A 27,856-nucleotide genomic window follows, 5' to 3' on the forward strand; every position below is an offset into this window, starting at 1 on the left:
TAGCTAGGTTATGATATCCACTCTGTGCTACAATCTCTATGCTGAGATCGGGTGTTATCAGCCCTGAGAGCGCGTAAATTTCTTAAATAATTTATACCAACTTTTTCTCTTCTTTTTTCCCTTTTTAGTACGCTCACTTACATTACTCCTTCTGTTTCTTTAAATAAAAGTCACATGTTATCACTCCCGCTTATCCTTTTTTTCCGTTTGAGAAACAATTACTTCATAACCCAGTGATGACACTCAGATTCAGTGCCACGTGATGTATTACGAGAGAAGAAATGAGACATCAGATAAGTTTCCTTATTAATATCTTTGAACGTAAATAGATAATGTACTAGTAAATGGGCCAAGGAACAAAGAATTGGCATGATAATGACATAGGGTCATCTTGAATCTCTGTTTAGTGGTGGTACCAGTTGTCTGAAATTGGTTAGCCTACCCTGCTAGCTTGCTCCACCTATCAAGATTGACCCCAGTGTTACATATGGCAAAGTTGTCAAATTATTGTTGTGAAATATAGCCAGGAATGTTGTTATTCATCATTTGAGAAAAATACGTGCTATATCTCTGAACAGTATCTCAGTATACACTTCCGTAGAACTTCAGAAATGATTTTTTCTAGCTTTAAAGAGGCCTACCCGTGAAACTTTTTGTCTAGTTTCATTAATATTACTAATTAAATAAATGTTGACTGTTCTGTGCTGGACTTAAAAGACATGGCTGATTGAAAAAGACCCTAATGGAGATTTTTGCAGCTCTGGATAATGGCAAACGCTTGTAAACCTTCGGTTACTAAAAAGATAATATATTTGGCCAGTCAAAACCCACCAGCCACTCATAGTCATGCTGTTAGTACTCAATGTGATACGAAGGATTTGTCGAACGTGGTTTTTTGCGTTAGTGGAAAATTCGTACAGTTTATTAATGAAGTGGTAAAATGAAGTGGTAAAATGAAGTGGAATGAACTCGTTTAAATTCAAAAACAATTTTTATCACATGCCTTCTTTCACGTGCTTTCGTAAAGCTTTGGAAAAAAGTGCTCAAAAAACATAACACTTCACTACAAGCACATCACCAGTTTTCTTTTAGGTGTTTACTCTTAAATTGGGAACTTTATGAAGAAACAAGTAAATTCTTTAAAAAAAAACTTTTCTTCTCTTCTCGATGTCAGCAATCACGACGACAGTTCCTTCAGCATGCAGTCTGTAGCATTGCCAGTGCAGTCTACTCTATCAACAAGTTTGACACGATACAACACTGAATATTGTCAACCAGAAAATGCTAAACACTCCTGTATGAAGCTTTAATCCCGCTTTCTCTTTTGTCTCACCTAAATGAAACTTTCTCAATTGACACTTCTCTGAGCTACAAAATAGACATGAAGAAAAGTGTTGATTTTGCATATGCTAGTGCAATTCAATCAACGCGGTACATTTTGTGCCATTGAATAACACACCCAGTGTTTCTGAAATAGTTCACTGTATTTTGGCACTTAATTTCCCGGACGGAATCATACATGGCAATGGGTTAGCATGGAGGGGACGATGATATATCTCTGCCTTCACAATATTCTTTACCTTGCTGAAGAAATACAATGTTCTACTTATAATAAAACGCCCAGAGTCAGTCCGGTTGATGTAGAGGACTTTCCTCGAGATATAGATCCGACACTCGAAAAATATGCCAGTGAGTTTTGTCTGAGTTGTATTTCCCAAATCAAAGTACACAAATAGCTTAAAGAAAACTTTGATGATGTGCTATAGCTATAGTGCGGTGTCAAGCTTGTTATGCATGAGTGGCATGCTGAAACGACTGTCATGATTGTAGACTAGACAGTGTATGGGAAACGTATACTGCGCGCGCTGTATAATCTAAGATCAAAGACTCAATTTGTTGCAAATGTTTACTTTTCTAATGATAAGCAACATGTAGACTTGTCGAGCTCTGCAAGGCAAAACGGACACTCGATCAAATTCCACTGTAGCCAATCTGTCACCTGCCGCTCAGGTACATTGTGATTTTATCATGAAATTGTCGCAAACCAATACCTGTAAGCAAAATTTAATATTCCATATAACTTTTTTTCTGATAGCGGGAACTCGCTGTCTGATACCACACGCTTTTTTATCTCAAAAACGTTGCAGAATTATCATTTTAACAATTAATCATGCAATGAGGTACATGACAAAAACATTACGGCCCTGATACGTGTTTGCGAACCTCGGTCGTACGGCGTACTATGCCCTCGCACGCTTGGGCCCTTCCGCCCTACTACCTTGCTATACAGAACGCATATTAGAGCAATTAAGATTACAAACATTATCTGTTGAAATCAAACGTTATAATATACGCCTACTTGAAAATGATTTTAAATATTTTGTTCTAAACACGAAATGAATTATTTTTCGGTATCACGGTACGATACTGTAAACAGTGTCTGTTCCAATAGGTTAATTTTATAGCATTGCCCAATATCAGTATGAGTAACCCATTGCCCACTGCCCATGCAGCAATGAGGAGTAAGTGCCTCGCTTAAGGGCACAAAACCGTCTCGAACTCACCCTCCTCCTACTCTGGACTTGCGTGGTCTCGATCTCACCATCCTCTGATAGTCAGAACGGTACCCTAACTACTGGCCAATGGTAATTCCCTCGTAACATCGGTATATAAATAAAAACATTTCCTTCTCTTTTTCTTTTCGAGAACTCTTGCTGTCTCTGCCGACGGTAAAAAATCTTGCAATAATGTATGAAAATCTTTGCACCTTTAGAGAAGAAAGTAAAAATATTTCCAACGGCTATACTATGACTACTGTCAGAACATGATCTATTCTTGTTGTTGTTTTTTTAAACAAAAATAACTTTAAATTTGCGGGTATCATAAAGTCGTCATTGAAAGAGTGGTGTGATCGGAAATATCGTGACAAAAAGCAAGGGAGTAACGTTTTCATTTCATTTATACCTTTCCGTTAATATCAGTTTTTAAAGACGACAAATAATAGGAATTTTCTTTACACGCTTTGGAACAGACAGAAATGTTAAAATTGTTTTCATTATTTAAATTTGTTTGCACCTTGTAGTATTACAAAAGCCATGCGTATATGATAACGTAAAACTTTACAAATATAAACCTAAAACTAATATTTGATGTACAATGAAATTCATTTTCCTGTTTTAAGTATTTCTAAATAACTATTCACCTATAAACTGTCTCTCTGTTTGTCTATCTGTCACTCCTTTTACGTTCGTTGCAGCTCTGCTACATTTATAATTAGGAAAAATATGCATCTTTATATCTATTCCCTTTACGTATAGGAAAACTTTTCAGGGTGTAAAAACTCCCCAAGGAATAAAGCTATCAGAATTCTTGATTTGAGTCACGTGAACATGATGAGGTTGTTGAATTGCAACAAAGTGCTTGTAACATAACAACAACCAATGCAAACACAAGCCCATTATTAACGTTCCGGCAACAACGGGTCATAAAGTTTAAGTTACATACTGTAATACGCCTTTTCTTTCACATTATACTATGATTTGTTTTCTTGCTTCTTTTGATCTGCTTAAGATACCAAAAGCAGATTCAGGCAAAGGGACATCAACAGGTGAGGACAAATCTTAAGAAACAGTCGTAAAAAAAAAAAATACTGCGTATAAAAATGGCAACACCGCTGACAGCAACATTTCAGTATACGTTATAATTTATTAGGTGTTCAATTTGAAATAGTAAAAATATGCTGCCTCACCGACATGAAAAACATGGTCATAATTCGAGGTATAACAAATTTGAGTCACATTTTCGGATGTTTCCTTAATTTACAAGTCATCTGTGTAGATGTTATGAAGAAACCTGGATTTGCAAGGTTTGTTTAAAATTATGAGAACATCAAAACATCTATGAAATATGAGAGGATAGTGTGAGCTTGTGGGAGTTATTTTATTTTTTTGTTTGAATGTTATTCCAGCATATTTGGTAGATATTTTTATTGATTAGAAAATTTAACATCTCAGTAGTATCCGCCTCGAAAGTGAAAGACTTAAACTTGTATTCAAACTTTCCTCAATGAAACTTTCAGCCTCTCTCTTACCAAATCAATGGTAAAAATCAGGGGTTACCGCCCAAAGTTTTGAATATTGAAATAAACTAAAAACATTTTGCGACATTCGAAATTCAAAATGGCCGCAATCCCTGTGTTAACTCTACGGGGAAAATTAAAATGTAGATTTTCGAAAAAACTAAGATGCTGAAAGTTTTTCTTTCTCCTAGCGCTTTAAAATGTGCCCCAAACAAGTGGTAGATCAGAAAAGAATTGTAGAAATTGTGAAAGTCCGAATATCTGTCCCCGAGAGCGTTCTACCTTAAATGTCCCGAGACACCAATGCATCCATACGTACGGCTACGATTGTTATACAAGGAGATTCAATTTTATCAGAATAAGCAGTCTTTCTTTAAGATTGTTATGTTGGATGGTTGTATGAAATATTGAAAATAAATCAAATGTTTCGATTGAACTGTACACGTTAGCTTAAAAATAATTATGATAATTCTTACATCTTTTGTATCCACATTTATTACTGTACTATTCTCATGAACTTTGTTACAATGATGCATTATTTATCAGATTTGTTAGTTGATAAAATGATGGAGAAACATTGTGATGAGCGTAACCAATGAAACGATGTTTACTAGGATTCTTATGAGAAATACATGAAAAGTATTGAAGTTATCATATACCAATGTCTGTATTAATATTGTGAATTATATTTACCTTATTCCCACTGTAAATATCGAGATACATGCACAAACATTACCTATTTCAGGGAGGTTCTTAACTGCGCTTGCACATCGCAAGTAAACAAAATAAACAAACAAAATGGTCACAGGTCTGCATCTGTGATGCGATGTTGCTGACATCAAAATTTGAAGTACTTCTCGGAACATGAATGTCTTTGTCTCCTTGTCTGTGATACAGTACTTGTATGCTGGCTCCTTTACATTTATTGTATGGTAGTGAGCGATTTTTACGCGGGATACCAACAATTTTATCATTGTCGAAGCTTCACAAAAAACGACGATTCTTTAATGAGTACCGTCTTCCTCAAGTCCCATAATGATGGTGGGCGTGTTCATATAAAGCATGGCAGTGTGACGCCTAGTGCGTTTCTAATGTAGGCCTTGCGACTTCCAGCTTGAAGAAAAAAAAAATTGGCAAAATTAAAGTCTACATGGAAATGAGGTGAAAGTTGCCTTCTAAAAGGGGCGATTGATTATAATGTGGCAAAACGTTCAAATGGGGCATGGAATCTAACGGGAAAATGATTGAAAAGATAGAATCCATAGTGAGGATGAACTAGTTGCTGGTTCCCACATTTGTGACGCCAGACAATAACAGAGAAATATGTAAGTTTGGGGAATGGATTTGTATGGTAGCAGGAGTCTTGATTTGAGAATGGTATGATTTTATTCTTTATCATTCGCCATCCGTTTACAAATAAATTAATATAATGTTCTAAAATGTGTTTCTGATCGGATCTCCATGTTGTTTCTGTGGACGGCAGTATGTGAGAATCTTCCAACTTCGAAGTAATTGAAAAGCTTTGCTTGCACTCACATCATATTCTATGCCATAGATAGGGTTTTCTTTCCAATTTTAAAATCTATACTTCTATAAATTGTTGATAGCGACCATTTTGGTTTCACTTCAAGCTTATGAACGAGCAATGTTTACTGATTTTACAAACGATGGCAGAATTATTCACACAAAAAAAGATTATGATACGTTTATTGAATTGTTTGTCAATTTTGACTAATTGTTAATATGTAACAAATATTTGAGTAACTTTTAAGTTTTTGACGAAATTTGAACAGATTATAATTTATGTTTTTATATTTATTTATTTATTATTTTTAAACATACAGCATTATACATACTAGTTATATGTGTATTTGGTCCACCGGATGTATGCACGTGTGTATGTGTTAATGCATTATGTATGTATTCATGAGGCAACCACTGTTTGCCAATCAGCGTGAAGAAAACAAATTTCTTCTGACGTATACAAACGTTTCGTGTGCAACGACCATTGGTCAGAAGTGATATATTTAGCATCATGGAATGTATAAATGCGACTGTGGACTACAACACAGTGTCTGTTTGATCGCACGGTCAGTTCATAACCATGAAGACGATTCTTGTTTCGATGTACATCGCTGCTGCGATACACCTTTGTCTGGCAGGTAAGGATTTCATATTACGTTTAAACCTTTAAATTACAGTGAAGTCCTGTCAAGCACATTACGGGAGCTCGAGCATAAACTTTAACATTGAAATTCAAATTGGCAAGTCTGTCATGAGCTACCCTTTCATAGTTTACACCCAAATGTACTGTTAAAAGCAAGCATATTTTGACTCATGCGTATTATGAGTGGCAAGCTATCTGAAATAACAACCTCAATGCAAACATAACACGATGGAACCAGCTCAATTCACAGGCTCATGAAATCGTATCATATGAATTATAATTAAATGTTTTGCAATCTTCAATGCTTAAGCGAGTGTGCTTTGATCATTCTGATGAATACAGTGAAAATTCAACATAATCTTTATCATCAAATCTCCTGTTTCAGGCCATTTTTTCCGATTATAAATTGATTACAATAACATCAACAAAAACTTGATAATTCAAACAATTAAAAGCGTGTCCATCGCAATTTCCAGTCAAGAACGTTTTCGCTAATATGGTTCTTAGTGCATATGTGTACAAGGTAACCCATTTAAAACAACTTAGACTGTTATGGTACAACAAGAAGTTGACTAATGAGAATCGGTGCGACTCTGCTACCCCTTATGATGTCAGATAGTGTCTGCAGACAGTGAACAAGTAATAGATGCTATTAATTATTTGCGATCACTTCCGCTCACTGATTTTTGACGATTGCGTGTGAATTTTGTGAGCTTTGACATAGAGGAGGACGCCTTAATGTCGTGTTTTCGTTTTCTCATGTCTACAATGTTGCTAAAATGTTGCAACAATTTTGCTTTTTAACTTTTTAGACCAACGAGTAAGGTTACTATAAAATTTGTTGATCCTTGATAGACAAGTATGTATTGTCAGATACTCGTGTTGCTTACTTGAACCGTGAATTAGCCAGGGACTTGCTCCGGGGACTTTCAAGACGGAGTCAGCTTGGACTCTCTGTTGTGCCGTGCTTTAACAAAGTAAACGCATTCACTGACGCTTTTTCAGACAGAACACCCAAACTAAACGCCATCAAACAATCGCGCAAATCAAACAAAAGATTTGTAACAAATAATTACGTGTGCAGAATTTCTCTACAGACGGATTAATTGGAAACACACTGAAAACATTCATCATTCCAGCGAGATATACATGTATACTGCAGACTGTAAAATGAAATGACAGAAAAACCGCAACCGTCTTTCTAGGGTTACCTGGTTCGTTCTCAGGAAAAGGACCTATTTCCCAGGAAAAACTACATGGTCAAATAGCCAACTTTGCGATAAAAGCCAAGGCAATCACCAGGCGTAATTTCCATTACTGCGCGAAGGACATCATATTGTTTATTGTCCTCAAACAAATGCCTGAATATCGGTCTTTTACATAGTGTCTTTAAGTGTCCGAAGACATACTCAGCTGCGTTGAAGTCAGGCGAGTAAGTTGGCGTGAAAATGTACTGTATTCCCACGTGATCTTAGAATTGTGCCAAAAGTTCACCTCCACGATTGTGATGAGTTGGGCAATTTCAACAATGACGACGTCGCCAACCATGAGCGAAGGAGTACCATCGTCCATTACCGAATTTGCTGCCGAGAATCGAATCAGTGTCTGACGCCCATCCACTACGTTTGCATGACAAATGCCCGCATGGGCGCTGACAAGTAGATTCAGCGTTACATTTGGTTGTTTAGCGTACCGTTGTATTTCAACACAGCGAGTGCCGATAGCTGCATGTCCGTACAGGCTATTACAAACTCCCCGATAACTAAATCCTGATTCGTCAAAAAAGAGAGAGTAAGAGATGGCATTCAATTATTGAGTGGATGGTGAAAACATACGATGGGTTTGAGAATAAAACAAAAAATACGGTAAATCCTGTACAGAAAGAGCTTGAACGGCGCGGTATCACGTTTTCTGCGCCCGAATCTACACAAATGCCCGATCGAGGAGGTGGTGTTAGCTTTGATCAGCGAAAGTGGGATAGCGTCAACCGAGCAATCTCCGCAGCACGCAGCTCAATTTAGATTGCTGCCTTCGTATTGCCAGTACTACACACCTTATCCGTATTATGCGATGCCACCTTCATCAGCGTACGTCTATTATCAACGTCCAGGTGAAATTCCGACAACAGCGAGCACACCGTCAGCGACTGTGACTGTGACTGACTCCTATATCTTCTCCCGCTAAACACATCAGCGACTAGTATCCGTACCGATGAATGGTTCCCACCTATTCCCAAAGAATTTCCACCATCGTATCCACAAACACCTTGAATGGCAAGGAACACGACTGGTATTGCCAGGCTTACGAACTTGTTGACATTTTCTTGCATGTTCATGTTTTAAAATTTTAGTGTTTCCATAGACCCTATCAATGCTTGGGGTCAATTTTTCACCCAAAGACGGAAAGCCTTCGTTTCTGAGTTGGATAAAATCGTTGAAATATCGAAATTTAACTTTTTTCATTAGTTTTTTGTTCTAGACATGGATATATTTATCTAACATCCATGATGAAATCAGTACGTTTAAAACAGTCCTGGTAACGCCAGTACGCCTTTTCAACAAAAAAGATTTCATGATATTTGCTACATTGTCTGTATGTTTTGTCTGTAATAAACGTCAGTGGCTACGTTTATTTTGTTGAGAGGCACGAGAGAGAGTCCACGCTGACTCCGTTTTGGCCGTATTAATCTTTACGGCCCTGATACGGCTTTTGCGGCCCGAGGTCGTACAGAGGAAGGGCCCGAGCGTGCCCTCAGATCTGTGCATTTTTTTAAGTATCACGCCCCGGCCCGGTGCCCAAATATGGGCAATCGCGTGCTTTTCTGAATTATATCGATTCTGGTTACTACGCGCGTTGCTATCCGCAAACGTTCCATTAGCGATCTTTCACTAAACGAACGTGGAAGACGGACGAGAACGTCGTGTTTCCAAGCATGCCATTGGTCCGCTTTCGTCACATTTGCATGTCTCGTCGCAAATTCTGCAACCCGGTTGGACAGTATCCTAATTACTTAGTAGCCGACGAGGACTCGTCCGTTCCTTTCGTCGTCTCTCGTCTCATTATAATATTCGGGCACTGCTTTGTGTCACGGACAAGACAATTGACAGAAATAGCTGCAAAAAGGATCCGTTCATTGATGCAGTCGACAGGAGGGGATAAATTGTCATGTTAGGGTTATATATTTGGAACCTTGGATTGGCGGTGAGATTTTTAGATGATAGGGTTCACATCGTGAGTAGCACGACTTCCACAGGCCAGGAGGTAAATAATTCATTTTCACTAAGATAAAATACCTATTACACGCACAATATACGGTGATAGTAGCGATGGTTTTAATTCACTTATATATTAGTAACCAGGCAAAAAAAACAAAATAGACAATTGACAATGTTGCGGGATTTTCCCTAGCGAAGTCTTCGCACTAAGTTAGTGTAGCGCTGGGGAGAACGGCATACACATCAGCAACTACAGGCATGAACCAACAAGGTTGGCGGTACAGATATTTTGTTGCCTTTATAGGTCTTGAAATATGCAATCACGTGCTCCACGTTAATGCGACACCGATAAATTCAATATTGAATATTATGCGATCCATTCGATTCTCGCCAACAAGCTGACTAGCTGGAAACTATCAGAAGAGGATACTTTTTCATGTATCCATGATCAGCAAATAAATATGTATCATTCGGAATATCCAATTCCACTTCAGAGCCGATGCCAGGCAGCAACTGAAATTGTCCGTTGTCATTTAAATGGCCCCAAAATCCAGACTGTAGATATATTATAGTCCCCCTGTTGTCACAAATTAATTGGGTTCTCATCGCATTACACGAGAATGTCTGCAATTGGTTCCGTTGTTGAACGATATATTACGTGCAACGTACCCTCAATGGTGCATATTGCGTTTGGAAAAAATTCCAAGTGTGCTCAGAGAGTTCAATATCCTCCCTTGAAGGCCATCTCACCATTCCTCTGAAATAGTGCCACAACAAGGGTATTAAATGGGTAATTTCTCTGGAAACGGTTCATATGCTAACGTGAAACCATGGTGCCAGTGTATTTTCATTTAGGTACTCTCCTAACCAGATCAGTACCAGTTAGATTCGATTTCTTGAAGTCATCGCTCGACGCTCAGAACAGTTTAACCTTGAATACAGATCGGTGACAATCTGATTCAAAGACTCCTCAGTTTCGCCGGTTTGCATTGAGAACAATGCAATGAAGAAATACATCTTATTTCTTTTTTAAATTTGATTTAAAACAAGTAATAGATATGCAACGTAATTTTCCAAGACTAAAGGCGCCGTGAATGTATCAAGAGACGACTCGAGTTAAACTGGTTGCGCAGCCTACAATACTTGTAACGCCCACATGTGTGTACACTCACACCACATCCATATTGGTTACTGAGTGGTGTAAGACTGGATGAATGCGAAAGTGTGAACTATTTAGGTGTTACACTTTCATCGTCTAATCCTAATGATCACATCAGAAATAGAATAAATGCATGTAGGAAAGCTTTTTATGGACTTCAAGGCGCTGGATTCAGTAATGGCCATATTGATTGTGATGTACTCGCTTATGTATGGAATGCTGCCATAAGACCAGTTTTATTGTATGGTATTAACTGTGTACACATGTCTAAATCATCAATTAATGAAGCCGAAAAAATCCAGTCAAAATTATTAAAAGCTGGGTTTGGCATTCATAAATATTGTAGAAGTACTTCTTTCCTGAAGGAAATTAATGTTATGAAAATTGATACGTCTCTTGAAATCAGTTCTCTTGATTTGATAAAATCCATCTTCAGTAATAAATCTCGTGCACGTTGTTTTTTACCTGCATCTTTTGAATATGCATTTATGTGGTAGATTGCATGGTCACACTGATTTAGTATCACGTGTTAATAGAATTTGTGTCAGAAATGGTATTTCACTTTTGCGGTATATTTTTGACAAGCGTTATTCTCAATCGATCCTTAAAAATATGAAAACATGTTCAAGGCCAGATGGGCTGACTGACAGCATTCGCCAGTTGTTACTTGCAAAACATTTGCACAGTCGTCATCTTCTTAATATGTTATTAAGACCATTTTAAACTTGGGATTTTTTTTTGTCTTGTACCGAGTGTTTTCATTTGATACCTGATTTTTAAATTGTCATTGTATTAGTTTTTGTATTTCTCTTCTTTTGAAGGCTTTATAATAAAATAATAATAATTAATATAAGTATTATATAGAAATAATAACGCGAATAATGATAGGTTCAATTTCCGTGAAAATTTCACCATAAGGGTATTTTGGGTCGAAAAGAGAAAATATGATATCGATTTCAGTGCCCCATGTTTCCATGGTAACCATTTTAGGGGTTGAAAATTTCAGTTTTTCTCGTATCCCCTGAAAAGTTATTTTAATTGATATGAAAATTACCTAGTGGGGGGGTTCGGGTCAGAGAACACAAAAACCAGACTTATCTTAATGTTTCAAGTTGCCATGGTAACTATTTTGGGATTGAAAATGTTACTTTTCCCTAATTCCTATTAAAGAACTGTTGATTGATGTACAAAAATTAATATAAGGGTTTTTCTTGTTAGCACAACAAAAAAATCACACTCATTTTAATGCGAGATGTTTCCATGGTAACCATTCAGGAGTAAAAATTACCAGTTTTTCAAAGATTCCTCCTAAAATCCAGTAACCAACAGAATATGTTATATCAAAGGGATATTTTGGGTTAGAAAGACCAAATATCAGTCCAGTGTAAAAATCCAGTAAGCAACAGAAATATTATACTAAAGGGTTATTTTGGGTTAGAAAGACAAAACATGATATCCATTTTTACTACCCTGTGTTTCCATAGTGACCTATTTGCGTTTTAAAATTTCAAGGTTTTTCCAAATTCCATTAAAAGTAATCCCAGTTACTATGCAAATGCTCTCCTAAGAGTATTTATCACAGCATGAACTCCATGTTCATTTTTGTTTCATGTTACCATGGTAACCATTTAGGTAACCACAGGTTTTTTTATTTAAAACCATGCATATTTTAGATCAGGGGTATCTTTTTTAGTTAACCAGACAAGAAAAGGCTAATTTACGAGATTCTGCCCATGAAGTGAATTTTCTAGTCTTTTGATGTGTATACTTGCACACCTTTAATACCCAAGGAAACAGGTGTAATGGACGACAGTGGGACTCAAAAGTTTTGTGACCTATTAACAACCCATTTGACTCTCAGAGTTGTATGCAAATTTTAAAAGTCGCCATGACAACCTGACAACAACATGGCCTTTTCAGCACTGAGACATACTGTAGCAGGGCTAAAAATTGGCCATGGCCCTTCTGCCGGGAGGAGACATAATTTCTGTGTCATTGTGATTGATACATTATTATCAAAATGCAACGAGAATGCGTTTTTATTGGCCGTCGTTTCCTGTGCCTGTCATTCAAGTAAGTCAGTTCAGATATTGAAACTTTGTTGCAAAGTTCCACCGCACGGCCGGTCGTCTTCGTAATTTCCAGAACAAAGTCACATTATGTGCCCAGCTGGGTTTGACTGCATTTATCTACCTCGTCCCAAAGTGACGGACGGATCTTTCAACCTTTCAGCTTGGTGAAAAACGCATTTATTGAATCACCAAAGGCATGTGGATTCGCTTCTTTTTGCACAAGTGCTACATGGACATAGGAAAAAGTTCGACTCACCCTAGCCCTCTCGATTGTTGAATACAACCACGGTCCATGATGAGAGTTCTCGAATCAAAAACTGTAGCCGTGCTCGAATACAAATGTCTTCTCATTAAATTTCGTCATTCTTGATATACAAGAGTTAGCATTCCAAATCTGTCACCCTGTGTTTTTCAAAGTTTGGAGAAGGGCGGCATTTCCATCTGAATGATTGAACGACGTGAAACGCAAAATTCCATCGCATATTATCCGGCAATATGTACACTGTACAGTAGAAATACTGCATACGCTCCAGGTACGTATAACTTTAAGCTTATAGGCCTACTCCACAAAATGGCCACAGGCGGTGTGAACTTTCTGAAAGGATTTCCTAAAGGTCCTACTTGTTACCTTAGAGACTCACATGTGATGTCCTGAAAAGTATTCTCTGCAGTAATTCCAGTTTCTGTCAACATGCAAAGCTGAACGACATGATTATAGCACGAGACGTAGTGTACAGACTGCACATTCACGCGCACGTTCACTCAATTGCGCATGCTCATATTGGCAGACTACACTGGCAAAAGAGTGCGCACGCGTAAAGTTATATTTAGAGCACAGATCTTGCGGAAACTCATGCCTTTGCTCTATTTCCATCCCAAAACGTCCTTGATTGCTTACATTTAATGCACATGAATAAAATAAAACCAACAACGTCAGCATAGGGAGAGGGTTTATGGTTTTCGCCACAACTACAAATGCCACGCTGAAGATACGTTTATAAGGCCAATTACACTGGCATAGACTCTCCACAGTCGCTGTGCCTTGTTTTGTGCACGCCAACGACTGCCACGATGGGCCTGCATTCGAGGGCTACGCTGTGCAGCTCAGCAGCTGTGAGCACGCGCTGCCAGACACAGCGACTGTCAGTTTTTGCAAGTATATAAATATTCATAAGGGTAGTGATGTCAAAAGGAACACCTAACTGGGCGGAAAGAATATACGTACGACAATTAGAAGTCACCCCTATTGAGAAAATTAAAATAAACAACACCTCTTTTTCAGAATTCCCACAGCTTCGATGAACTGTTATTAGATTTCTATATAATACTTATAGCCCCTAAACTTGTAATAATAATAATAATAATAATAATAATAATAATACATGCTTTCATAGTGACAAATCCCTAGAATTGCAGGAACACGATGGACAGGTGTGCATTTATATCGACACTCACTCACAGTCCTGCCATCCATCTGTCATACGCGAAGCTATTCTCTGATCGGAAGACATGAATCAAGCGCTACCGTGGCGGCATCACAGAGTAGCGTCTGAATATTATAGTGAGATGAGAGACGACGAAAGGAACGGACAAGTCCTCGTCGGCTACTAATTAACTAGGCTACTGTCCAACCAGGTTGCAGAATTTGCAACGAGACATGCAAATGTGACGAAAGCGGACCAATGGCATGCGTGGAAACACGACGTTCCCGTCCGTCTTCCACGTTCGTTTAGTGAAAGATCGCTAATCGTACTTGCGTTGCGACAGTGGAGCCGCGCACGTGACATCGGCTTTTATTTCTAAATTCTAGTGAAATCCTGTGTATACTAAAGTGCGTGCCTATCCAGTATAAATTACAAGAAACTGACATCACGCTTTTGTCCTTCTTACACCTCGATTTCAGCCTTGATCTCCGTTGGTCACGTAATAGTACGGATGTTACTTTGCGCGTTCTAGAATTCTGCATGTAAACAAATGACGTCATTATATATGTCAATCCGCGACGGGAAGCGGCCAACGTATTTATGAAAAACTGGTGCAAATGGCGATGAATGTTTGATATCGCACGCATTTTCATCTCCTAAACAATGTTGAATATTATGTAAACTACATATTTATCGTTCCATAAGGTACGGGCCCTCGCACGCTCGGGCCCATCCGCCGTACGACCTCGGGCCGCAAAAGAGAGGTTAAGATTTCATACGGGAACGGAACACGAACGAATACGTCATCACTTTCTGCGCGCTCTCATCATGTTCTGATGATGTCACACGTTCTCTTGTCGTTTGGCAGTCGTTTTCACGTGAAACTGCCACTTTTCTCGTATACCTTTTCCGAGAGCGATTTTCACGCTCGCTTCGCCATAGACTTAATATTCAAAACTAACATTCCTTTCGTTTTGTATTGTTGCTCTTGGTTTTATCGATCGCTGTCTGATTTTGAGATATTTTGAAATATTTTAGGTAACAACAAGGAAAAAGTAGGCTACCTCCTGCACTCGCAGACGATGGCATGCGCGCTGCAGACGTCGTTACTCTGCACTGCCGATACATTTAGTCTAGACTGAAATTAACATTGTCATTTGTTAATACCTCCGTGGCTTTACACGGTTTTTCAGACGCAAAGTAAAATTTCAGTATTTTCAAGTTTTTATCTCTGTGTTCTATTATTCGCGGCATGCCTTTTGTTTCATGGTCGTCTCGTAAATCTGATAACAAAGCAAAATTCTTTAGACAATGCGACTGTGTGAGTCGGGTGTGTGAGTCAGCACGCATAAGTCTTAATCTAGACATGCTTCAAGTCTATAAAATCAAAACAGAGCGAATTGAATGTATAAACTTCAGCAAACTGTCGCATTAGTGGTAGGCTGTTACGTAGATCATTAGGTGAAAACAGACATGTGAACCTTGCTCGGCTAGCCAGTTACTGCTGCCGTGGAAAGCAAAGAGACGGGGCCGGTCAAGTCTTAATCCGAATCTGTGCAGAACGTTACGCGTACGGAACGCGTCGCCAATCTAATTTACGTTCTCGCTACGGATGAAATCTTAACTTCTCTAAAAGCCGTATCAGGGCCGTAAAGATTGTTTCGACAGTACTAGTAGATAACGTGCTTCTGTGCACTTTCCAGACATATTTGAGTTATGTTCTTATACCATAAAATTGCTGTAAACACGTCTTTTAAGAGTGGTTTCAACGCACAATAATGCAGGAATGTATTGTTTATTCGTCTTTTAGCAGTGCAAAATGCCGCATCAGTGCAATTTATTCACACGTCTAAATCAATTTTCTCGGCTGTGCATTGTGCTTTTTGAATCATTGCAATTGTTATTATTTCTATTTCTCTTTTATGACTCCCTCATTTATTACTTACAGGCAAACGAAAACCGTACACGTTAGTTGCGAATTCCATGACTTATGACGAGGCACTGGCGAATTGCGAAGCTTTAGGAATGACATTGGTGTACGACGTGAGTGAAGAAACACATTCTGCAATACTTGCTCTCATAGCTGAGAATAATTTAGAAAACAAAGGTTTTTGGATCAACGCCCGCCGTGGCTCTAGTGGAAAGTTTGAGACCAGTAGCGGCATGGAATTGACGCATTACCATCCTTGGGGAGATAAACAACCAAATCAAGAGGGTGATTGCGTGTGTCTTATGTATGTATTTGCCAATTGTTAGCATAAATGTTGAATTAATGCTACTTCCGTCATAAAATTTATTATACATTTAGATGATTATTTCTATTGGAGTATTGACATTACCATAAGTAATTAGTGCCTGTATTCAGGTGAACAATTGTCACATTTATAGCAAAAGAAACTTTCTTTCAATTTCTTATATTTTACCGCCGTCAAAGTGTTCATAAACATGAGCTTAAAGTACAATTGATCGCTGAAAAAATACGTTATTAGTAAAATGATGCTTAGTGATATGAACTTCACATTTTGCCTACACCTATCGATGGCTTGGCATCTCGATGAATGTGTTTTCTTGATTATATTAAGCTTATATAAATGTCAAATCTGCCATATCCTCGACGATGACATTCTAACATTATGGATAAGTCAAGATGCACACGTTAAACGTCACCATTTTGGAATATATTTGAATTACATTAGCAACTTACAGGTAACCGAATGGGTATTTACACGTCAAGGCCGTTCCTTTACAATACCACTGATTCATATGATCTTGATTATTTTCTTCTGTTTCCCGATATTTGTTTTACTAGACCTAAGTATGATCATGATTGGGATGACGTTAAATGTAGCGCTGGCAAGCGATCTGTTTGTGGATATCCAGGTAATTTAATTATCATATTACAAAGTGTATGTACTTATTACATCAGTAGTAACGGCACCCGCGTCCTATGCAAACACCCTTAAATAGATTCACTTATTTAAAAAATCATTTACATCAACAGTTTCATGTGTTGTAATCCCCTGGTCAGTACTTAATGTCATTTTCTTTGGAACCCCGTAATGCATTGTTTAAAACTAGGAAATTGCAAGTAAACAATTACTGAAAATTCCTCATTGTAATAATAATTATATATATATATATATATATATATATATATATATATATATATATATATATATATATATATATATATATATAAGAAACTTGGGTTGACACACACTACCACACATGGTTGTTATGTGTTCCAAACGTATTTATTATACCTCAAACACAACGTTTCGCTCTAAATTTAGAGCTTCTTCAGGTATTTTCTACAATAAAAAGTACGAACATGAAAATTACAATGGTTGAATTGTGTAGGAAAACGAGCAATGTAGAGTTATAAGTCTGTGAAAATCTGGAAATGTACATGAATGACAGGGGAGAGACTTAAAAATTACAATGGTTGAATTGTATAGAAAAACGAGCAATGTGGAGTTACAAGTATCTGAAAATCTGTAAGTGTACATAAATGACAGGATATATATATATATATATATATATATATATATATATATATATATATATATATATATATATATATATATATATATATATATATGAAATACAGACTGAAACGGAAAATAATAGAGAAAAATTGTTTTCTTTATCCTTGCATCATCAAATATCACCGCTACCGTCAGAGAAACCTTCAGGTCCAATACCAGAACGAGGTAAGAAATTATTTATTATTTATTGTATATCCGATTGTCATATACACAGATTTGTCTTTCTAATTGGACAAATCTATGTGCAAAATATATAGAAAAATAGTTATATTTAAAGATGGAAAGGGACCATTCAACATCAGGTAGCGCCTAAACAAAGGACGCTTAGATGATGGCGAAAATGAAGGTTAGAAAACTTTAATAACCAGAACCGTTTATTTACTTAAAAAGTGGCGAATAACAGTGAACTTTTGAAATTATGCTGTAGTAGAGCCACATCGATACAATGAAAATATGCTATTGTCAAGTTTCCTCATGTCAGTCATTTTACTTTAATGTTTTGGTAAACTTGTGGCGTATGATAAAGTCTTCTACAATTCACAGATTTAAAATAATAATTTGTGGTTTTAGACATGCCAATGCTCATGCTTCATGCATAGAAAAATATATGAAACCAGCGAAAAATAAAATTGAAAGAACACATTCCCCGATACTTCGGTAATAAAAAATAATGTTCTGGGAAACCCAAATGTCTGAATAAACGGTCTTCAACTAACAAACAATCAGTTGGTCACGAAAATTCAATGTTAGAAAAAATATGCTTTAGAAGGGCTATACCGATACATTAAACACACAGTAAGTCGTGTTCGATTGGTTAATTTTCATGGCCCCAATCACGTGACTTTAATGGTTCAGTATACGTGTGACCAACGATATGTAAAAACTCCGTGACTTCGAGCAGCACTTTAATTTATGATTGCTTTATGCGGTAGTACCTTTCACGAGCGGAGCGAGTGAATAGAACAGCACAGTATGCTGCAAAATAAGCGAAACGTATTTACCAGATTGGATTTCGATTCCCTAAAACCGTTCGTTAGATACCATGTCCGACAGACATACAGACATCAACAATTGCAAAGCAATCATTTATTTATTTATTTATTTATTTATTTATCTATTTATTTATTTATTTATTTATTTATTTATCTATCTATTATTTATTTATTATTTACTTTTTTATTTGTTTATTTGTTTATTTATTTATTCGTTTAGTTAGTTAGTAAGTTAGTTAGATAGTTAGTTAGTAAGTTAGTTAATTAGTTAGTTAGTTAGTTAGTTAGTTATGTATTTAGTTATTTATAATACAATAAGCTGACTCAAGAAAAGGTCATGGTTAAAAAACAAGAACTGTGCAATTAGTACAGGATGAAGAACAACAGCTATGGTATATAGTAATTCATACGTATGATTTGTTTCATCATCTAACCATATAGGAGCCTGCAAACCACATCGGAAGATATATGATGCAATCGCTATTATCCTTTATGCGCAGATATATTTCACGTTCGTTGTAAATGCAATGCTGACCCTATTAAATGAGATCATAGGCATTATCCAGGTGCAGGAAATATCGATAGAGCTCCTCATATTAGTATGAGGAATACAATGTCGACATGTAAAAGGCCCTCTACGACTTGCATTATGCCATGTACACACGCCAAATATACCCCAAGGGAACTGAGTCGAAAAAGAGCATTTTTTTTATTTTCCCTTCCACCATAAAGTACATAACACCATCATTGACAGACGTACCATTGCCTTCTGCTCCAACTTTTCCACCTTATGCGTTTCTTTCTTTACGACCGGTTACGACGTGCAAAACAGCCCTTTACGTCATTGACACGCCTATTACGTTTATGTGCAATGCTAGTATCTAACAAAAATATTGTCTGACATTAAATCACTTTTATCTTAGCCTAGGGAGTCTCTTAACCAAACTGCTGATTCTAAAGGAAATGTATCATTGCGATGAGTTTTGATAATCAGCTCTATTCGTTTACCTTTCCCGCTATCGGTAACAAGTTAGTCTTACCTTTCACTATTCCGAAACAATTGATATGATAACTCATTTTACTTTAAATCAATGATTAGTAGCACATAACAATATCACTGTAATAATATAACAACGCTAAAATACACATACCTTGTAGTTTTTAGATTAGGCCAATTTTAATGAAGTTTTCAATAATCTTTGATAATTTTGGACCAAATGATAACCACATTTCATTTGCTACAGTTCTTTCAAAAAATTTCGCAAAAAACTTAGAAAAATTGAATTGGGTTTATTTTTTAAAAGGGACAAAAAAGACTTTGGCGCTGAAAGGGTTAAGGGTTTAGAATGGTGCATCAGTGCGATATTTAGCAATTATTTGTATCGTTGCATTCACCATTTCTTATGGCTATTTCTTACATCCTCATTTCTAACGTAAATGCCACCAAGCAGACCAGTACAAGGTAATTAAGAATTCCAGGACTTACGACGAAGCATTGGCGATCTGCGAGAATATAGGTATGACATTGGCGTATGACGTGAGTGAAGAAACACATTCCACGATACTTGCTCTCTTAGAAGAGAACGGCATATCAAACAAAGGTGTCTGGGCCAACGGCCGCCGGAACGCTAATGGTGAAATGGTCACCAGTAATGGCGATTTATTGTCGGCTTACCCTTACCAGGCATGGGCACAGAACCAACCAAATGGAGATGGTGATTGTTTGTGTCTTAAGTATGTATTTCTGTATAATTACCCTGATTTAGGCAATGGACAGCTAAAGTAAAAATTCGTGAATTTTTTTCATGATAATATTATATGTTCACAATATACATTATAGTGCCTGAATTCTATTGAGACATATTCATATTTTGATAAGAAAAATTCTTATTTTTATTTGTTTCATATTTCAGTTCCATTGGTTTGTTAACTATGGGTGGGGAGAACAATTTGATTGCCAAATATATGTTTATTTTATAAGAATACATCTCAAATTATGGCAGGATTGATTTTGTGACTGGAAAACATTGCAAATTAAGCCATTTAATTACTTCATTTGAAACACACAATAAATCGAAAGTTGACCTATGTTACACAAATAACGTTCGAACCAATTAAACGTTGATGAGAAGTGAAAGAGGGCTAAGTACAAGTTGAGTTCATTCAAATAAACATTCAATCAATTAATCAATTAATCCATCCATCATTCCATACCTACCTACCCGAAAACGAAACCATTCACACACCTGCAAACACCTACCCACCTATTTGCCTACCTACCCCCTCTTTCCTAAACAAAGCTACCTACCTCGAGCTCCCTCCCCTGTAGGCATGTATGCATACGTACGTACATACATACATACATACATACATACATACATACATACATACATACATACATGCATGCATGCATGCATGCATGCATGCATGCATGCAGACAGACAGACAGACAGACAGACAGACATACATACATACATACATACATACATACATACATACATAGTGACTTACTTACTTACATACATACATACATACATACATACATACATACATACATACATTTACAGTAACAACTCACAAGTAAGAAAATGGGTCTAATAGTTCATTTGAATACCATGAATCCATATGATGTTCTGTTGTTTGTTTTACTAGGGTTAATTTTGACCATCAATGGGATGACATTAATTGTGACGCAGGCAAGCGATTTGTTTGTGGATTTCCAGGTAAGTTTTTGTCTTTTTACACCAGTTTACAAAATGCCATATATTTTCCATAGTATCAGAATCTGCTTCGTGTATAAACATTTGGTATTTATATTCACTCATCAAAAGTCTTTAAAGATTGACAGATTTTTATAATTTTTTAAATCCCTTGCCAAAACTCGATAAAATTGTCTAATACAACATCTTTATAAACTATTCTATAACTCGAAGATTACAATAATGTACTATTACTGATATTCAACATTGAAAAACATATATTGGAGAACAGACTAAGATGGAAAATGTTAACGGACATATCTTTTCTTTATTTTGCATATTCATTGAATATTATCATATCTGTCAGTGGCACCACCCCCGCCTCCAGCTCGAACAAGAGCACCACGTAAGCTGTCATATTTTTATTAGAATGTGTTGTATGCAAATAAGTCGTTCTGATTTGAGAAGATATTATACAAAAATAGAAAAATTTTGCTGTTTGTAGCTGAAATGGGCATATCAAAACAAATGGTGATGAGATGACGGTGAAAAGTTTAGATGAAAAAGGGTAAATAACCAAAATTTTGAAGATTCTCTAATATCAGCAAACAATAGTGAACGTTCCATATTGATTAGATGGCGTATGGTTTTTCATGTAAGTCATTTCCATTTCAGTGTACCAGTACTTGTGACGCACAGTGATCTATTTTGAAATTCCAAATTTTCAAAATAATTAGCTATTTAGATCAAAAATTTGTACAACCTTTACCAAATATCACATTTAAATGATATCTATGATGTCTCAAAGTATAGAGTGGGCCTCAAAAATAGAATCAGTATGTCTTCATTTCTCCTTGCATCAAAAATAGCACCACCACCGACGGAGGCACCGCCGACTGAAGCGCCACCAACAGAGGCACCGCCAACTGAAGCGCCACCAACAGAGGCACCACCCCCGCCTCCAGGTAAACCATTCCTTGTATTGTATATCATGTTTCATGTACGCCAATGCATCGTTCTCATTACGCAATAGCCTTTGCTAGCTATTGTTAGAAAATTGTGACCAAACGGGCAAATCAAGTGGCACAGTGGACAATGCCGAAACATGGGGCTTTCAGGTAATGTCAGTATTGATCAAAAATATGGATATTATTTAAAAATGATTGTGTTGTGGTGAATCTTTGTTGCTTTTGTCGAATCTCATCGATCCATTCATATCAGACCTGTACATTGTCATCATCCGTATCTCTTGACTGAAAGACAATACTGATATTGTGACGTTCTCCAGAGGTGGACTTAAGCTTGATTTGCATATGGTTTGCACTATAGAGTTCTAGCCTAGGAGCTCGTTTATGTATCACGTGAAAGCAAACAATGTTAGTTTCTTATGTATACAAACTGTACCTGCGGTCGTTTAATTGCTTGATCTTACTGTGTTGTATATCGCTCGATTTACTTTTTACACGCTTGTCGTTCATAAAAGAAGACACCTATTGCAAAAACCATTTATTATATCGGGAAGAAGTATTGAAAATTGTATCAAATTATATTCGATTTTCTGACTCAACATATGGTCAATCATTTGTCTTCATCTATATTTCAAAAAATAAAATAAAATTTCGTATTTCTATACCTGTCCGAGCCAGGCTTAAAATACTGTTACAAAGATCAAATGGCTCTACTCCGGAATAAAAAGGACGCGATGCGTTCCACAGACTCAGTACGCCCAAATAATCATGTGTACTAGCGCGTATGGAAATACACGTACGTCTATGCGCGTTTGCGCACATGGCTTTGTTTTACCGTGGTCGATTCGAATTCCGGGTTTGGCCTATTAATAGCAGTCTTACCAATTCGTTATCAAAAATTATAGATCAAAATTCATATTACACAGCTACTGTTAGGGACAAACATGCATCACAGCAGGACCTGGTTATATAACACAGTCAAAATTAGGAAATAAAGATATCTGAATCTCTGGGAAAGCAAACAAGAATTGGTGCCAGGTGTTTTGAAGGGTTAAGCGCATCCCACGCCACATGAGGTACCCGCCATATGCTAATTTGGTAACAGTCTATAGACCCATATCTCTGTGATCTGTGAGCATCTGTCTGAGAGAGACATCCTACTTATCAACAAGACTGCGACACCTGCCATAAAGAGCAGTCTGAATTAATGAAGATACAACACTTTGTGATATAGTGTAGCTGCCTTGCAAGCATTTGGACGCTTAGGTACACTACCTACATCATATGAAATGTTCCGTATCTATACGGATGCAAAGCGTCGAGGACAATACCGTAGCGTACGATGTACGAGGACATGAATCCCAGTGTTTTGTGAATAACCGTATTATTATACACAGTTTTAGTCCGATTTTACCTGAAAAAAAATCGAAATTTAGACGTTTTTGGATGCTTCTCGAGCACTGCACTGAGCGATCGCGAGCAGACTGGGAACGCGTTCAGAGCGTCCACTAAGCGCACACTGAGAACGAAATTTCAACCCGCGCTGGGCAGTGCACAAGGTAGAAATGTGACGTCAGCAGCATAATTTCTCTCAAATTCACCGGTTTTTGACTGATCATGATTTACTTCGTGAAGAACTGAATGTTAAAAGGTATATATTTTTGTAAAAAAATGTAAAATATTCTCTTCTTTTTCCCCATGTTGACGTAAAGGTGTTTTGAGTTCAAAGGTCAAATAGCGTCCAATAACACCTAAAATTATTGTACTCCGCGTCAAAGCTATTGGAATCTGCGTCCTCTGATACCGAATCTTACTTTACATCAAAAATTCATAGGTTACAGACGTAGGTGTATAATAAGTTAGATTATTAGATTCTTAAAATATACTGCAGAATCCCCGAGATCATCAATCACCATCTTGCTCTGGGAATCCAGTACTAGAATAAATAACAATGCACCAAAACGCAATAATACACAGATAAATTCACACTAATGAGTTGACTTTATCGTAGAATACCACACGTGAATTCACATAAATCAACATGAAAACAGGCTTGCTGAATACAAGCAATGGATTATTGACTATATTCATCTCTATGTGCACTATGTAGCTAAAATACTGGCGGAAATCTATGCAAATACAGAAGGTATTATTGGGTTTTCGTATTTATAATAGTTCTCTCAAGATTCAAAAGTATTCTGGAGGATAGACGTAGACACCAGCTTATTCCTCTGTGGTATCAGCTTTTTTGGCATAGTGTTAAAATCATAATATATAATAATAATATATAATATGTTTTTTTCTCCTTGAATGCACTTGCAGTGGATCAAAGTAAGTTGATTTAGCTTCTCAAAGTTTGCATGTGAATGAATACGTTTGATTTCCTAGTCGAGGTACAATGAACGCCAGGCCCTGTTGACGCCATGATTGATGATCAAGTAGAAAGGATGTTTTATCTGCAGAAAAAGTGAGCCCATTCCTAAGACATACTTACTTTTACTATTTATTTTATATAACAACACACACATGTTCCTTTTGGTTTTTGCCTCATACTCATAATCATTGCACAAGGAATAATTCTTACAGTCGTTTCTGGGTCAATATTTATTGGCCTACCTATTTGTTACAGCTCTTTTATTTGCCTTGAAACCTTTCATTAGAAATCAGTTTAAACGAACTGCAGCTGCAATAAAAATATACCGCCTACATACTGCCATAAAATACATTAATTGTCAAACAAATCTAATCTTCTTTTCTCTATTTTTGCGTTGCCTCATTATTCAGCCACCATGATTCCGACTCTCCCACGTGAGTATTGTGATTGTATATATTTCTTACAAAAACATAATATAGGATATTTATAAAAATGATCTTATTTATATTTTATATAGGTGACAAAAGTGACTTTGGCACTCAAAGATTTAAACTGAGAGAGCATATACCTATAATTCAGATGTTAGTATGCTTTGAATAATGAAGTGACCGTTGTATTAAAATGAGTGCAATACAAAATCGCAATTGTTTTTATTAGACAGTAGGCTTGCATTTTTGCGAACATATTGTCGTGTTAAGTAAGCTTGGTACAGCATACAGAATGCATGAATACTCTTGTCAACAAAGGGGTCTATTTATTATTTTTCTTAACATGTATGATTGTTGTGCAAAGGCTTAAGCCTGACAAAGTTTGATCTCTCTACAACTATGTCATAATCGACACTAACATTACCGAATCTGAAATAACTGGACAATTAATGTTGGAAAAGTTAGGAAAGTGCAAAAATGTAGTTCCAGTCTAACTATTACATCATATGTATGTAAGTAAAGAGAGTGGATTCGAAGTTCTAAAGCCATGTGAGATACAGCTCATGGTAGTGGACAGCAAATCATTGGGCAGTGGTCCCAATTCAACCTCAAAGTAAACAATGTTGAAATGGTCTCATGGTAAAAATACGCTGACGATGTTACGTATATATAGAAGCTGTCTCATTGTCAGAGAAAGTTTGCAATGGCATTATCAGAGAAAGTTTGCAATGCCTTATCTATAGTACATAATGATCGGGCAGTTTTTAGAAATGCAAATTATGTCAACATGTGAGCTTTTGGGGAAGTTACATTGTCAGAAGTATTTTGTCTGTTGTCCACCTCATGGCGCAATGTACTGCCATACGGTTAAATTGACCGCTAGAGGGTGCCCTCATGTTTGTGTGCGAGATCATTTTATTGGCCCTTTGGGACACAAACTATTATTTTTATTCATTTGTACAGATACACAACCTGTTCTCTAAAATTGTAAATTCGTCGATGTTAACCCTACTGATAGTTTAGACGATGGAAATTATTTAGCATTTCCCAAGCATTCCAACTCTTTCGCCAAACTGAAACTCTATAGTTTATAACTAGTCATTTGAACACTGATATTTGAAATTATTTGGGTCGTGCAAAAGGTTCCATTCTCTATTTCTGTCTACAGCTTGTGAATTCCCTCCTGGTCTTCAAAACTTGGCACAGGGAAGACCAACCGCTCAAAGCTCAGACAAACCTAAAAAGGATTCGGGATCGGAAAACGCAGTTGATGGTGATTACAATACAGATGTAGCAGCGGGATCTTGTTCATGGACCGACAAAGAATTTCAACCATGGTGGACAGTTGATCTTGGAAGTAGACATGATATCTACGAAGTTGTCATCACAAATAGACAGGATTGTTGTCGTAAGTAGGGAACCTCGTATGTCATACAGACAAAAACGAACAGTTTAAGTCGGCCCATATTTAAAACGTCATAATTGTCGAGATTTTATATAGGTAAATCCATAGATCCATCCATCCATCGATCCATCCATCGATCCATCCATCCATCCATCCATCCATCCATCCATCCATACATACATACATACATACATACATACATACATACATACATACATACATACATACATACATACAGACAGACAGACAGACAGACAGACAGACAGACAGACAGACAGACAGACAGACATACATACATACATACATACATACATACATACATACATACATACATACATACATACATACACACACGCACACATACATACTACATGCATACATACATACATACATACATACATACATACATACATACATACATACATACATACATACATACGTACGTACCTACCTACCTACCTACCTACCTACCTACCTACCTACCTACCTACCTACCTACCTACATACATACATACATACATACATACATACATACATACATACATACATACATACATACATACATACATACATACATACAGACAGACAGACAGACAGACAGACAGACAGACAGATATACACACATACATATATACATTCATACATATAAAAAGACACAGAAAGAACGAAAGAAAGAAAGAAAGAAAGTAAGAAAGACAAACTCTAATTTGCATATAAATATCTATGACTGTTGCAGCCTTCCGCATTAAGAATGCGCAGATACGTGTTGGAAACAGTGCTAACTTTGAGGACAACCCTGTTTGTGGAATGATGATACTCGGTAGAATGACAAAAGAAAACCCTATCCATGTGAGATGTGGTTGTGAAACTCCAATGCGTGGACGGTATGTTAGCGTGCAGCTAATTGACAGAGAGCAGCAGCTAACAATGTGTGAGGTAGAAGTTATTGGTAACTAGATGCATCTGCTGTATATTGACGCCACAGAGAATAAGAAAAGTAAGACAAAAAAGAAAGAAACTGTAACGAGACAGATTCACTGCATGCATGGTTCATTGGTTTTGGAGAGGTTATCGTTAAATTATAACTTTCAAAAGATACTTTCCGAGATTTACGCTTTATTTTAATTGACCTGAAACGATGTACTAGGATTTTAATCCGTCAAAGTGTTCCGTCATATTTGTATTTCAGTTTAATTTCAGTTTCTTTTCTTCTGGTAAATAAAGGGATTGCAACTTCAATAACTCTGAAGTCTTTTTATTATATATAATTACACTGCTTATTCCTAACCACAGTAGTTTCCTCTACCCATTTAAACCACCTGACGGA

General features: G+C 36.9%; 1 protein-coding gene across 2 annotated transcripts; it reads left to right on the top strand.

Moving 5' to 3' along the window:
* Positions 1-6,109: 6,109 nt before the first annotated feature.
* Positions 6,110-27,771, top strand: LOC139119730 (uncharacterized). 2 transcript variants are annotated; one of them, XM_070683606.1, is made up of 10 exons: positions 6,110-6,240; positions 16,064-16,349; positions 16,925-16,995; positions 17,799-17,828; positions 20,107-20,389; positions 21,308-21,378; positions 21,722-21,760; positions 22,224-22,354; positions 26,293-26,532; positions 27,266-27,771. In XM_070683606.1, the coding sequence occupies exons 1-9, from the start codon at positions 6,183-6,185 to the stop codon at positions 26,416-26,418; spliced, it is 1,095 nt and encodes a 364-aa protein (XP_070539707.1). In that variant the 5' UTR covers positions 6,110-6,182; the 3' UTR covers positions 26,419-26,532; positions 27,266-27,771. The 2 variants fall into 2 exon arrangements, with proteins under 2 accessions (XP_070539707.1, XP_070539716.1); XM_070683615.1 differs by having other exon boundaries at positions 22,224-22,347.
* Positions 27,772-27,856: the final 85 nt, after the last annotated feature.

Source organism: Ptychodera flava, chromosome 2 (genome assembly GCF_041260155.1).
Source record: "Ptychodera flava strain L36383 chromosome 2, AS_Pfla_20210202, whole genome shotgun sequence".
In the NCBI taxonomy this organism is placed as follows: domain Eukaryota; kingdom Metazoa; phylum Hemichordata; class Enteropneusta; family Ptychoderidae; genus Ptychodera; species Ptychodera flava.

What these genes read in the sequence shown, in the direction of transcription:
- LOC139119730 (XM_070683606.1), top strand. Translation starts at nt 6,183, where the DNA reads ATGAAGACGATTCTTGTTTCGATGTACATCGCTGCTGCGATACACCTT. An exon ending in AGGTCCAATACCAGAACGAG is followed by an intron (nt 17,829 to 20,106) that starts GTAAGAAATTAT and finishes GCCACCAAGCAG; the next exon opens with ACCAGTACAAGGTAATTAAG. An exon ending in AGCTCGAACAAGAGCACCAC is followed by an intron (nt 21,761 to 22,223) that starts GTAAGCTGTCAT and finishes CATCAAAAATAG; the next exon opens with CACCACCACCGACGGAGGCA.